This window comes from Podarcis pityusensis (assembly GCF_964106645.2).
Source record: "Podarcis pityusensis genome assembly, chromosome: 13".
Lineage (NCBI taxonomy): Eukaryota > Metazoa > Chordata > Lepidosauria > Squamata > Lacertidae > Podarcis > Podarcis pityusensis.
Genome location: NC_138038.1, coordinates 52258517 through 52272498, shown reverse-complemented (window position 1 = coordinate 52272498; position 13982 = coordinate 52258517). Strand labels below are relative to the sequence as shown.

The 13982-nt window shown below is 42.6% G+C and overlaps 1 protein-coding gene across 1 annotated transcript in view; it reads right to left on the bottom strand.

Annotated features, from left to right (window-relative positions):
* The window catches only part of ACADVL (acyl-CoA dehydrogenase very long chain), a 31353-nt gene extending 23972 nt beyond the window's left edge, over positions 1–7381 (bottom strand). The window contains exons 1-3 of the mRNA XM_080979755.1: positions 7210–7381; positions 6317–6395; positions 2368–2442 (exon numbers count right to left, since the gene is read on the bottom strand). Coding sequence (XP_080835881.1) covers positions 2368–2442; positions 6317–6395; positions 7210–7274 — 219 coding nt within the window. The 5' untranslated portion in view covers positions 7275–7381. The remainder of the gene's footprint in view (positions 1–2367; positions 2443–6316; positions 6396–7209) is intronic.
* Between the last annotated feature and the right edge of the window lie 6601 nt (positions 7382–13982).

Here is a 13982-nt window from a genome sequence, read left to right as displayed (position 1 = left end):
TTTAAGTTCTTTCGACTGACACCGGCATACAGCAACTATATTTTGCAAAGGCACATGTTAAGATCTTTCGTATCCTTCGTCTGATACCTGCATACAGCAGCTGCAAGCAACAACCGTACTTTGCAAAAGGAAAATGTGGAACATTACAAAGAAAAGTTCCATCTTTTGCAAGTACTGCTCCTTAAAGTTGTTACGTTTGACACTTGTATGCGCTAAGACATACGTGGAACACAAAAAGCTTCCATTTGGACATTATGTATATAAGAACTGATCTATTTGTATTTCCTGTTCTAAATGTTGGTCCTTAACTGCTTCTACTCAATTAGATAATGTGAAAAGAGTTATGCTTATATGATGTATAAAGAATTTAGACAGTTAAACACAGCCAGTTACGTTGTGGGTATATTTGCATTATGATGTGGCAAGATTTGATTTGATCTGTTACCAATTGGAATGTTATTAATAAAAATTATGTATATATATAAAAATATCGGTCGCTGGAAGCCACAGGAGGAGGGAAAAGGGCTCTTGTGATCGGATCCTGCACGTGGTTGGCCACTGTGAGCAGAGGATCCTGGGCTGGCTGGGCCATGGGCTTGATCCAGCAGGTTTTCCTCTCATTCTTAGGAATCTGGTGGGAAAGGCACCTGTGTGGCCAGCATAAGGTCTTGGGTTCAATCCTGCCACCTCCGTGAAGGGCTTGGAAGGAATAATCAGAGACCCTGGAGAACCAGCCAGCCAGTCTGGATTAGAGGGCCTCACTCTGCGTAACAAAAACAGCCCATGTCGGTTCAGATGCTCCTGCGCTAGCTCACAACTGACAGCCGCATGCAGACCGACATAAATTTAAACCACGTCTCTCTCTGCAAAGGAGAATAAAGGCAGGGGAGATATTAATACCAGCCAACTTTCGCCGGTGCAGAAACACCCACGCGCGTACGTTTTGGAATTATACCTGCCCTATAATTAGCTGCCAGGGCTGTCGCGCTCACACCCTTATCAGCCCATTTAATTACAGTGGTGCCCCGCAAGACGAATGACTCGCAAGACGGAAAACTCGCTAGACGAAAGAGTTTTCCGTTTTGGAGGTGCCTCGCAAAACGAATCTGCTATGGGCTTGCTTCGCAAGACGAAAATGTCTTGCGAGTTCCTGGGTTTTTTTTTTCCTTTTCCCCCTCTTTTTCTAAGTCGCTAAGCCACTTATCTGCTTATCCGATAAGCTGATAAGCTGCTAAAAGCCGCTAAAAGCCGCTAAAAGCCGCTAATAGCGCTAATAGCGCTAATCCGCTAATCCCATCAATGGGCTTGCTTCGCAAGACGAAAAAACCGCTAGACGAAGAGACTCCCAGAACGGATTCTTTTCGTCTTGCGAGGCACCACTGTATATTTGTTAATTTACATTTTGCTATATTTTTGGAAAACGGCTCTGCTGTCGGAGGCAAGGTTACTTTCGACGCCAGTCGCTGGAAACCACAGGAGGGGAGAGGGTCTTGTGTTCAGATCCTGCTCGGGGCCCAGCGAGAACAGGGTGCCGGCCTAGCTGGGTCTCTGGTCTGATCCGGCACGGCAATCCTTACATTCTTAAGGTATTCCAAAGACAGGACATGAAAAAAGGCCTTTGGCCTTGGATACCACCTGCCCAACCGTGTACGGTGGCGGAGACCAGGAAAAGGGCCTCTCATGGTGAATAGGGTGGGGGAGGTTGCAGAAGAATTATCACCATATATTAAATTTGCACACTGCCCTATGCCCATAGATCTCAGGGCAACACAACACAAAATTACAATACATTAAAAAAAATTAAAAATAAGAACAAAAACAATCCAATTATATTTTAAACTGTATTTTAAATTGGTTTACTTTTTATTTTTAATTTTAATTGTAATTTTACTGGCGTTAGCCACCCTAAGCCCGGCTCTGGCCAGGGAAGGCGGGGTATAAATAAAAATTTATTATGATTATGATTATTATTATTAACCCCCCTCGCACGGCACATTGAAAAGGGCAGTTAATTTAATTTAAAAGTCAGCCTTTCAACCAGTTACATCCCAAAACGCTTGGGGGCCCTTGCTCAGGCAGCCCTCTCCCCCACCGCCCTCCGAGCACAGAGAACGAATGTTTGTGAATACCCCGTAACATCCTGGAAGCTCAAGGCAGTGGGGAGGTCAGGGGTTTGCACAGCAATAAACGACTCCGATTTTTCACGACAGCATTTTCCCTCGAAATTGGGGTGGCAGGTCAGAGAACCAGACCACCACCTAAGCCCATCTTTGTTTTTCTGAAAATTCAATTCAATCTGCCGAATATCTTCCCCACCATCAATTCCCTGTCATCGTCCCCGCCCCAAAATAGGAAAAAAGCACCTACTGCAAGTAAAGGTTTCTTTTCCGGTATCGCTTGGGAAACTGCGTCGGACTTCGCACTCGATTTATCCAGCACGGCCTGCAAAAAGTGACAAGAACGTTATTTGGTGTTAGAGCCTTTCCGGCTAGAGAAATTATATATAAAGCTTTGTTGACTTATCAACCTGCTGTCCAGTCAACAGAAGGACCTCGGCCGAGAATCAAAGCAGAATGGGATGTTTTTTAAAAATTAGATGATGAAATATGTTTCCAATGATTACTCTTGATTGAGCACAGACTGAATTCTAGAGTTAAGAGAATGGTCCTCCGTAGAACAAGAATGGACGCAGAAATTTTAAGATATGAGAAATTGGGAAACGCATAGAAGGGAGTCATTAACAAATCAAGGAATAAAACCAGAGATTAGGCGTAGATAAGAAAGTAAGAGTAGCAAGGAGAAATTGATCAGGTGAAGATAAAAGGACCTCTTACTGGAAATATATGTTTATAGTAATGTCGATGATGGTTTGTATTTCTTAAACTGTATGTCTTTGATAAGGTTTTCGTTTAACTTTCTTTCCATTTTTTCTTCTCTTTTCTACTTCTTTTCTCTTTTCTTTTCTATTTTCATTTTGTGTGATTTTTTTTCTTTCATAACAGAATAATGTGTTTGATTATGTGTAATTTTTAATGTGTAAATAAAGATAATTAATTTTTAAAAAACCCCACACATAAAGCAGGTAACTCAGGCCTGGCTAGCACCGTTGCCAACGCTTGTCAGCCCAGTATACCTGATACAAACAGCCTCGGTCCAGTATCCCTGAAGGAGCGTCTCCACCCCCATCGTTCTGCCCGGACGCTGAGGTCCAGCTCCGAGGGCCTTCTGGTGGTTCCCTCCCTGCAAGAAGTGAGGTTACAGGGAACCAGGCAGAGGGCCTTCTCGGTGGTGGCGCCCGCCTTGTGGAACGCCCTCCCACCAGATGTCAAGGAAATAAACAACAACAGTGGTACCTCGGGTTAAGTACTTAATTCGTCCCAGAGGTCCGCTCTTAACCTGAAACTGTTCTTAACCTGAAGCACCACATTAGTTAATGAGGCCTCTTGCTGCTGCCGTGCCACCGGAGCACGATTTCTGTTCTCATCCTGAAGCAAAGTTCTTAACCCGAGGTACTATTTCTGGGTTAGCGGAGTCTGAAACCTGAAGCGTCTGTAATCCGAGGTACCACTGTACCTGACTTTTAGAAGACATCTGAAGGCAGCCCTCTGCGGGTTGCTAACATGCTTCCCACACGGATCACGTTCGCAACCCGAGGGTCCACTGTACTATGATTCAGCCTGTCCACTGCTGGGAGCAGGGAGCTGGTCCTCCGGCCGAACCCAGCACAGTCCCTCTTACTGGTTCAGACTGGAGCCGAACCTGAAATCAGTCCTGCAGTGGGAAGGGGACTGCAGAGGGAAATCCTGGCGGGATCCCAGGACGGCCGGGACATTTGCCGCTTTGTTCCAGGAATTCCAACGCAACTGGGATGAGCAATCCTCCTTTTGCAGCCACATCACCAGGGCGCCTGGGGCTCAGCTGGTGACAGCTCACCTTTCCCCTACATACTTCCCAAATCGGGGATTAAATAACCTGACCTTTCCCCTAGAAAATGCCGCGTGGAAGTCAGGGAGGGAAGGCTATCCAGGATAACAACTCGATTTGCAGAACCGGCAGGGCTGCAGGTGACACACAATCCCTGCTCCACATCCTCTAGTTATCTCCCGCTTGGACTACTGCAATGTGCTCCATGTGGGGCTACCTTTGAAGGTGACCCGGAAACTGCAACTAATCCAGAATGTGGCAGCCAGACTGGGGACTGGAATACCATATAACACCGGTCCTGAAAGACCTCCACTGGCTCCCAGGACGTTTCTGAGCACAATTCAAAGTGTTGGTGCTGACCTTGAAAGCCCTAAATGGCCTCAAAGACCCAGTATACCTGAAGGAGCATCTCCACCCCCATCGTCCAGCCCAGACACTGAGGTCCCACTCCGAGGGCCTTTTGGTGGTTCCCTCGCTGTGAGAAGCCAAGTTACAGGAAACCAGGCAGAGGGCCTTCTCAGTGGTGGCACCCGCCCTGTGGAACGCCTTCCTGTCAGATGTCAAGGAAATAAACAACTATCTGACTTTTAGAAGACATCTGAAGGCAGCCCAGTTTAGGGAAGCTTTTAATGCTTGATGTATTACTGTATTTTAATATTTTGCTGGAAGCCGCCCAGAGTTTTTTCAGGCAAACTACAAACAGGCAGGCAGGCAGATGATAGATAGATAGATAGATATAGATAGATAGGTAGATGAAAGTTTACTTTCTCTGCCCCCCTTTTTCTCCCCACTTCTATTTTCCCCCAAGTAATGTTTCACATTCAATCTATGAAGGACTCTATAAACTGAGAACAGACGCTTTATGTACTTTTGCTACCCAAGAAAACCTTCTAATAAAAGCAATTACCAAAAAAACATTTTTGTTTAGGCAAGCTTACCCAGGTATATGGAATGTTTGCACGTGTTTTAAAAAAAATATTTTAAGCTTATTGCTGACATTAATTGTTAGCCGTTTTTAAGGGTTTTTATTGATAATTTCACTGTTCCGTCATCTTCGTAAACCGCTTTTTGTTCTACAAGCAAGCAGCGTATTTACGAGACAAAATAATATACGTCTGGAAGTGACAAGTTACAAATCCGTCTGGTTTGAGGTGGTGGAAATGTGTGGGTAGATTCCACCATGGTGGGGTTGCGGCTGCCTCTGGGGTGGAGTGTTTATATATAAAAAAGGGGTGTTCAAAATGGATCTTTTGTGGGGTGGGCGGTTAATAGATGCCAGTTCCAGACATTTGGGTGAGAAAGGGTTGCCTTTTAGAGCAACCAAATCCTAAGGACACACTCTGACTTCAAAGCACTTCAACTGGGGAAATAAAACTTTGGCCTCCCTGTCATGGGAACCTGAAAAGGATTTGGGGAACCAGGCGTTCAGAATTTATATACAGTGGTGCCTCGCAAGACGAAATTAATTCGTTCCGCGAGTTTTGTCGTCTTGCGATTTTTTTGTCTTGCGAAGCACGGTGTCAGGAAAGTTTTGGGAAAGCTTCAAAAATCACCAAAGTCTTTAAAAACCTCAAAAAAAGGCTACCACACCGCGTTCTATGAGTTGCTCCTCGAAGTCAAGTCGCAACTGTATTAACGGTGTTAAGAAAAAGGAAACAAACTTGCAAGACGTTTCTGTCTTGCGAAGCAAGCCCATAGGGAAAATCGTCTTGCGAAGCAGCTCAAAAAACAAAAAACCCTTTCGTCTAGCGAGTTTTTTGTCTTGCGAGGCATTCGTCTTGCGAGGTACCACTGTATATTCTTTTTCCGGGGTGGGGTGGAGAAGATGAAAGGAATAAGTGAGGCCAATAGCTGCTGGGGTTCTCAATGAGTGTAACGGGGCTAGGCTAAAATCCGCCTGACTTTCAAAAAGCTACTTTTGTTTTTAAATCCACCACTCTCCTAGTCTTCATGGAGAAAGGAATATTGTTGTATTGTTTTTAACACTTTATTGGAAGCCGCCCAGATTATTATTATAACTTAACCTTACTCACTCCCCAGAAAGCGTCAAGCCCAACAAAGGGTGTTGCAAGACTAATTGATATTAATGAGTGTGCAATAGGCATTCATCAAATTAGGAAGCCACGTGCCTTGGGTAACGATGGAGGAAGGGCTAAAAAGGTTCACAGACCTGTTTTGCCAGCACCCGAACCAACAACCGTCCCACGCCACACGGCCCACAAATCCTTACCTTTTTTAACCTCCCCCCTAAAAAACAAAAACAAAAACCCCTTCGTACAACCATCAAACTGCAAAAGCCCCTGGGCCCGATCCACCAGAATAAGGGATTCCCATTAAAATAAAGAGGCGTAACTAGAAATAGACCCTGCCCCCCCCAGCACCCCCAAAATACCTCCGCAGTCTGCGTAGCATAGAGTCTCCTTCCATTTGGGTGGGGAGGAGGGTACGTCAAAGCCGGGAGCCCACCAGACCTGGGAAGGGGGGAAAAAGCGAGGGGTGATTCAGGAGGAGAGGGTAGTTTAGTGAAATGGATCCTGAACTACCTGGCCAGGTAAAGTGGCTGTGGTTGTAAATACATATAATTTTATTTTTTTAGAAACAGCCAAGTTTCTAAAAGCTTTATGTGGTTGTGGGGAAGGGGACCCCAATTTTGTTTTTAGGGCCCCCACCCCCTGGTTTCCTTAAACCCATCCACAGTACCCCCACCTCACTACCCTATAGAAAGAATTATTCAGAACAGCAGCCCGCAGGACCGACTTAGGAAGGTAATAACACAGTAAAGTTTGAAGCAGCGACGAATAATTGTATGTTTGTTCAAAGTCCAGTTAAGACTCTTCCGTTTAATTCCTTCCAGTTCGAAGTCAGTGCTTTTTTTCTGTGGGGTACGCATACCCCTAAACATATTGTGAATCTTTGTACTTTGGTCCATTTACTGTACATAATTCCCCCAATTTGAACTATAAAATTATGATTTTCTTGAGTTAAAATTAGAATACCCCCCAAAAAATTTCCCCATTTTTTTTTAAAGGAAAAAAGCACAGCTGTCTCCTATCGCCCCCCCCAACAGGTAACCCCACCGTCCCCCCCCCAATAAGGAACCACTTATGGGGAGGGTCCTGAAACCACACACTCAACATCTCCCCATCACGCTCTGCACCCCTAAACGCCTTTCCCACCAGCCCCATCCCTTCCAAAGCGCCCCACACTCAGATCCCCTCCCCAAAAAACCACCACCCCACACCCACCAAAAGGCAACTTTTCCTGCCCCTTCCCTACCAGACTCACCCTGGGGGGCTGCTCAGCCGCAGGAAGCTCCAGCAGAACTTGGGGGGCAGCCTCAAAGCCTGCATGGCTGGGGGGTGTCTATGGGACCTGCCTTCCTCTTCCTCGGAGGTGCTCCCAAGTTTCTGTTTGCCTGCTTCTCCCTCTTGCTCCTCCCCTCCCCTTATGCAAGGTCATCAGCTCAAATATGTGGGGGGGGGGGGATAGGGCTAATTACTTCCTGCCCCACCCATGGCCCCGGGGCATGCTGGGAGTTGTAGTTTTCTTCCCCCATGGAGACGTGGCTTTTCTTTCCAGGCCAGCAGAGGAAGAAAGCATGTTTTGGTGGGGGGTTTTTGGAGAGAGTTGGCCTGCCCTGAGCATATGCAAAGTGCATTTCTTCCCCCTGCTAATCTAGGGCTGTGCACCCCGGGGTGCATTTATTCCTTTACTGCAGTGCTGCCCCCGCCAAATGTCTCATTTTCCTACTCATATTGAAATAATGCCCCTCAATGAGGCCAAACTTAGATTCAGAAAATGTTTAGAGTTATGCATCCCCCCAGAAAAAAGCACTGCTTTATTGTATTAATGCCCCACTGAAATAAAAAATTTAATGTCATATGTGTGTGTGTATATATATATATATATATATATGTGTGTGTGTGTGTGTGTGTGTGTATACATATATATATATATGTGTGTGTGTGTACACACACACACACATATATATATATATATATATATATATACACAAACACACACACACTGTATATAAAAATGTTCATAACTGAATATATAAACCACATGTCTGAAACCCCACAGGAAAAAGTCCTGAAACCATTTTGTACCTCCCAAACTGACCTCAAATATTTCTCTGCAAGGTTGAAGGAAAATGGAAAAGCCTCCCCATTGTCTTTTCGGTTCACAAATCCTGTCTTAAGGGTATGTCTGTGTATGAATAGGGTGAGCCTGTGACCTGGCTCAGGAACTAAGTATTTGTCATTACAAAAGACTGGCCAGGCTCCCCAGGGTATCCAATCAAGTGAGCATTAACAGGTAAGCTGCCGGACAGGAGATATACAATGCACTCAAATTTCTGTTGTAGACCACCCTTCTGTGATGTATGTATGTAGTTTCTGGGGGTAGTCTTGGACTCCAGGGCGGGCAATTTAAAATGTCTATATAAGGGCGGGCACACCTTGGTTCTGGGTCCTCCTCCGTCCTCCTGCGTGTGAGGGGAGCACTCTGTTACAACAGTTCAATAAAGATCAGGCTTACGAGCTGCTTTGCTTCTCAATATTCTCTAGTTGGCCTCTTTTATTTTCTCCAACTGATGGAGAACCTGCAAAAGACTCTATAAGGGCTCGTGTCCCCCAGAAGGGAATAAGGGCAGATTTATGTTTATTACACCTTTTCTCTTTCAGGGAGATCAAGGTGGCATGCATGGTTCTCCGCCCCGCTAATTTTACTCCCCACAACAACCCTGCGAGGTAGGTTAGGCTACCAGTCAACCAGACAGGATTTGAAACCTGGTCTTCAAAGTCCTAGTCCGACACTCTAACCAATGTGCCATGCTGGTTAATTTAAAGCTATAGCCAGGGGTGCATCTGTCCATGTGCAGAGGGAAACAGGATGGCAGGCTGCCCAGTTTCCACCCTCCCCAACAACCAAGCAAGGGGATTCGGGCGCAAGGGGTTTCTAGGCCTTAGAAAGTGAGGTCCACAGCCCAGTCAGAAGAATAATGTTGGGGTCCCAAGGCAGGGAAGAAGAGGCAGAATTTAAACAAGGGCATTATCGCTTCACTTGGGGTGCCCCATCTTTCTGGCTCAGATCCTGGTTTGTCTTAGCCAGATGCAGCCATAAACTATGGTGCCACTGAGCTTGTGGAGTGCCCACCGCCTATCAACCTGCAAGGGGTGGCCGGCTTCTTCCAGGCAGCTGTTGGGGGGGAAACTAGTTCGCATCAGCTCCAACTGACATGTCCAATAGCCAGGGACGATGGGAATTGTATTTTTTTTTTTAATTTTTTTTTATTGGTTTTACAGAAAAATTTTAAACAATACAAACAAATAAAAAAGACATACAAACATGTATAATTTCATAACCTTTTTTTCATATCCCTCTCTTCTCGGACTCCCCCAAACCTCCCCTTCCTACATCCCAATTTCCAAAATTATTTCAGCAAATTCTAATTAATTTTATCAAATATATTTTTTCTTATTCTTTTCTTCAACTTAATCTTATGTCGCTGTAATCTCCTTTTCTTTCTCCAAACCTCGACATTTTAACATTCCTCAATTTTATAATAGTTCTTAAGATAAATTTTAAATTTCTTCCAATCTTCTTCCGCCGTCTCTTTCCCCTGCTCACGGATTCTGCCAGTCATCTCAGCCAATATCATATAGTCTATTACCTTCATCTGCCATTCTTCTCGGGTGGGTAATTCTTCTGTCTTCCAATACTTTGCGATGAGTATTCTTGCTGCTGTCGTAGCATACATAAAGAAAATTCTATCTTTCTTTGACACCAATTGGCCGACAATGCCCAAGAGAAAGGCCTCTGGTTTCTTAGAGAAAGTACATTTAAGTACCTTTTTCATTTCATTATATATCATTTCCCAGAAAGCCTTAATCTTCGGGCACGTCCACCAAAGATGATAAAAAGTACCTTCCGTTTCTTTACACTTCCAACACTTATTATCAGGCAAATGATAAATTTTTGCTAGCTTGACTGGGGTCATGTACCACCTATAGATCATTTTCATAATATTTTCCTTTAAGGCATTACATGCCGTAAATTTTATACCGGTGTTCCACAACCATTCCCAGTCAGCAAACATAATGTTATGACCAATGTCCTGTGCCCACTTAATCATAGCTGATTTAACTGTTTCATCTTGTGTATTCCATTTCAGCAGCAGATTATACATTTTTGACAAATTCTTAGTATTGGGTTCTAACAGTTCAATTTCTAATTTTGATTTCTCCACCTGGAATCCAATTTTCCTGTCTTGTTTATGCACCTCCATTATTTGATAATAATGGAGCCAATCTCGAACTTTGGGTTTCAATTTCTCATAACTCTGTAACTTCAATTTATCTCCATCTTGTTCCAAAATTTCCCAATACTTTAGCCATTCAGCTTCCATATTAAGCTTTTTCAGCGCCGTTGCCTCCAAAGGTGACAACCATCTAGGGGTTTTACTTTCCAACAAATCTTTATATCTTATCCAAACGTTATATAATGCTTTTCTGACAATATGGTTTTTAAAGGCCCTATGCACCTTAATTTTATCATACCATAAATATGCATGCCAACCAAATGTATTGTTAAAACCTTCTAAGTCCAAGATATCTGTATTCTCGAGGAGCATCCATTCTTTCAGCCAGCAAAATGCTGCTGCTTCATAATACAGTTTTAAGTCCGGCAGGGCAAACCCCCCTCTTTCTTTTGCATCCGTCAGTATTTTAAATTTTATTCTGGGCTTTTTGCCCTGCCAGACAAATTTCGAAATATCCTTCTGCCACCTCTTGAAACAGTCTATCTTGTCCAGAATTTGTAGTGTTTGGAACAAAAATAACATTCTAGGCAATACATTCATCTTAATAGCTGCAATTCGGCCTAACATTGACAATCTCAAATTTGACCATATTTCTAGATCTTTTTTAATTTCCGACCAACATTTTTCATAATTATCTTTATACAAGTTCAAATTCTTAGATGTCAAATAGACCCCTAGGTATTTCACCTTCTTTACCACTGTCAAACCTGTTTCATTCTGGAACTTCTCCCTCTCCATGACTGTCAAATTTTTTTCCAAAACTTTAGTCTTTTGTTTATTCAATTTAAATCCGGCCACCTGACCAAATTCTTGAATTAGCTCCAACACCCTTTTTGTACTAGTGTCTGGCTCTTGTAAAGCAAGTACTAAATCATCTGCAAAGGCCCTTAACTTGTAATGTTTGGCTCCGACCTGTACACCTTTAACCTGCTGGTCATCTCTAATCATATTTAGCAACACCTCCAGAACTGAAATAAAAAGTAAAGGGGAAATTGGGCACCCCTGTTGTGTCCCTTTTTCTATTTTAAATTCTTCAGTTATCACATTATTTACAATCAACTTAGCCTTTTGTTCAGCGTATATGGCACCCATACCATTCTCAAATCCTTGGCCTACCCCCATCCCATGAAGATTCTTTTTCATAAAACTCCAAGAAATATTGTCAAAGGCTTTCTCCGCGTCCACAAAGATCAGAACTGCTTTAGTGTTTATGTTCACCTCTAATAATTCCAAAATGTCTATTATGTTCCTCACATTGTCTGATAAATGCCTTTTTGGGAGAAAGCCTGCTTGGTCCTTATGAATCTTCTCCATCAACACTCTTTTCAGTCTTTTTGCCAGAATGTCTGCAAAAATTTTATAATCCACATTAAGTAATGATATTGGGCGGTAGTTCTTAAGTTGAGTCTTTTCAGTCTCTGTCTTTGGTATGAGTGTAATATACGCTTCTTTCCACGATTCTGGTGCCCTCTTCCCCTCTAAGATCTCATTACAGACTTCCTTTAATGGTTGTACCAACCACTCCTTCAAAGCTTTATAGTATCTGGAAGTCAGTCCATCTGGTCCTGGAGATTTGCCCAGTTGCATATTTTGAATGGCACTCTCTATCTCTTGATCTGTTATTCTCTGGTTTAGATCCACCTTACTTTGGTAGGAGATTTTTTGTAGTCCATACTTTTTAAGGAATTCATCTATATCCTCCTCCTTCTGCGGTCCTTGTGAATATAGCTTTTTAAAATAACTCAAAAAACAGTTTCTTATCTCGTTAGGTTTAGATATATTCTTTCCATCCACTTCTAGGCTTGTAACTGTATTTAGTTTCTGTCTTTTCTTCAGTTGCCAAGCCAGAAGCTTACCACATTTATCTGCTGATTCAAATGTCTTTTGTCTCATTTGTTTTATCTTCCATTCAATCTCTTGATTCATCAATTCCATATATTGTGTCTGGTATAACTTAATCTCTCTCAAAATCTCCTGGGACTTTGGTTTTGATCTCAATTTCTTCTCTCCTTCTTTTATCTTTTCCAAGATCTTATCCTTCTTCTCATTTTGCTTTCTCTTTTTTACTGAATTTTGTTGAATTAAAAATCCTCGCATCACTGCTTTACTTGCGTCCCAGATCACTCTTTTTTCTACATCAGTTTTTAGATTTATTTCAAAATAGTCCTTTAAAGTTTTTTGGGCCTTTCTATGGATCTCCTCATCTCGAAATAGGTTGTCATTCATCCTCCATCTGAATTGACCAGTTGCTGTAAATTTCATCTCCATCTTCACGGCGTTATGGTCGGAGCAAGTCTTTGGGCAGATTTCCACTTTCTTAATCTTTGGAGCCAACCCACTAGTAATCCAAATTTGATCGATTCTGGTCCAGGTCATCATTGCTTCAGAGAAGAAGGTTCCCTCTCTCTCGAGAGGATTCCTTGTTCTCCAGATATCAATCAAGTCCATATTTTCAGTCATTTCAAAGAAAGTCTTTGGTAGTCTCCCATCTCTGGTAATTACCTGTCTTTGTGCTTTATCCATATTTGTAGATACCACTCCGTTCATATCTCCCATCATAATTAATTTGTAATCCAAATAGTCCAACAATGTCTCATGCAACTTCTTAAAAAATTCTGACTTCCCTTCATTAGGTGCATAGATCCCTAGTATCAAAAATTTTTCACCTTGAATTTGCACTTCAATTGCCAAATATCTTCCTTGTTCATCTTTAAATATAAACTTTGGGGAAAGTTTTTCTTTTGCATAGATTACCACTCCTCTTTTCTTAACTTTATCCGATGAAATAAATTCTTGGCCTAATCTCTTATTGACGAGTAGTTTCCTATGCAATCTTGTTATATGGGTTTCCTGTAAACAAATTAAGTCCAACTGCTCTTTTTTCAATAAATGGAATATATTTTTCCTCTTTCGCGGAAGGTTGAGTCCATTACAATTCCAGCTTAGAAGTTGCAGGGCCATCCTGAAGCTATTTACCTCCTGTCGCTCCGAGTAGTTGTTCTTCTTCTGTCGGTGATTTCAGTCCAAACGTCAGGTTTAAAATGTCTGTTGCGTCTTTCGTTTCTGATGTTATTTCCTCTCCGACTGTTCCTTTCAGAAGGTCTTCCCTGTAGTGATTTAAGAATTGATCTCGATCTTCTACTGATCTTATCCTTATTTTCCTACCTTTGAATTTAAAAGATAGGCCTTGCGGGAATTCCCACCTGAAAGGTACTTCGTTCTTCTTCAGCAATCTGACCAGTTCTTTATAGTATGTTCTTGCGTCTAGGATTTCCTTTGGGATATCTTTAAAAATCTCCACAAAAGACTTTTCAATCTCGAGTGTTCTTTGAAAATGCAAGCTCAATATTTTATCTCTCTCCTCTCTTGATCTTAATGTTATTAGGCAATCCCTTGGCTTCTTCCTGCCTTGTGCTCTTCCCAGTCTAAAAGCAGTGACTATTTTAATTTCTTCCTTCTCTAACTCCTGTTGCCAAAAATCAGAAAATTCTTTAGAAAGGAAGTTCGCCAAGTTGTCTCCTTCACTTTCAGGCACCGCTCGTAGTCTTAAATTTCTACCTCTCCTCTCCAATTCAAGCATGGACAGGGCCAATGTATGATCTTCTAGCTTTTTGCAAACTGGTACAATTTTTTCCTGTGTAGCATCCGCCGAGACTTTAGCCTCATCAGCAGAGACTTTGGCTTCTTCTGCGATTTTACGTATATTAGCAGAGTCCTCTAATATTTTATTAATAGA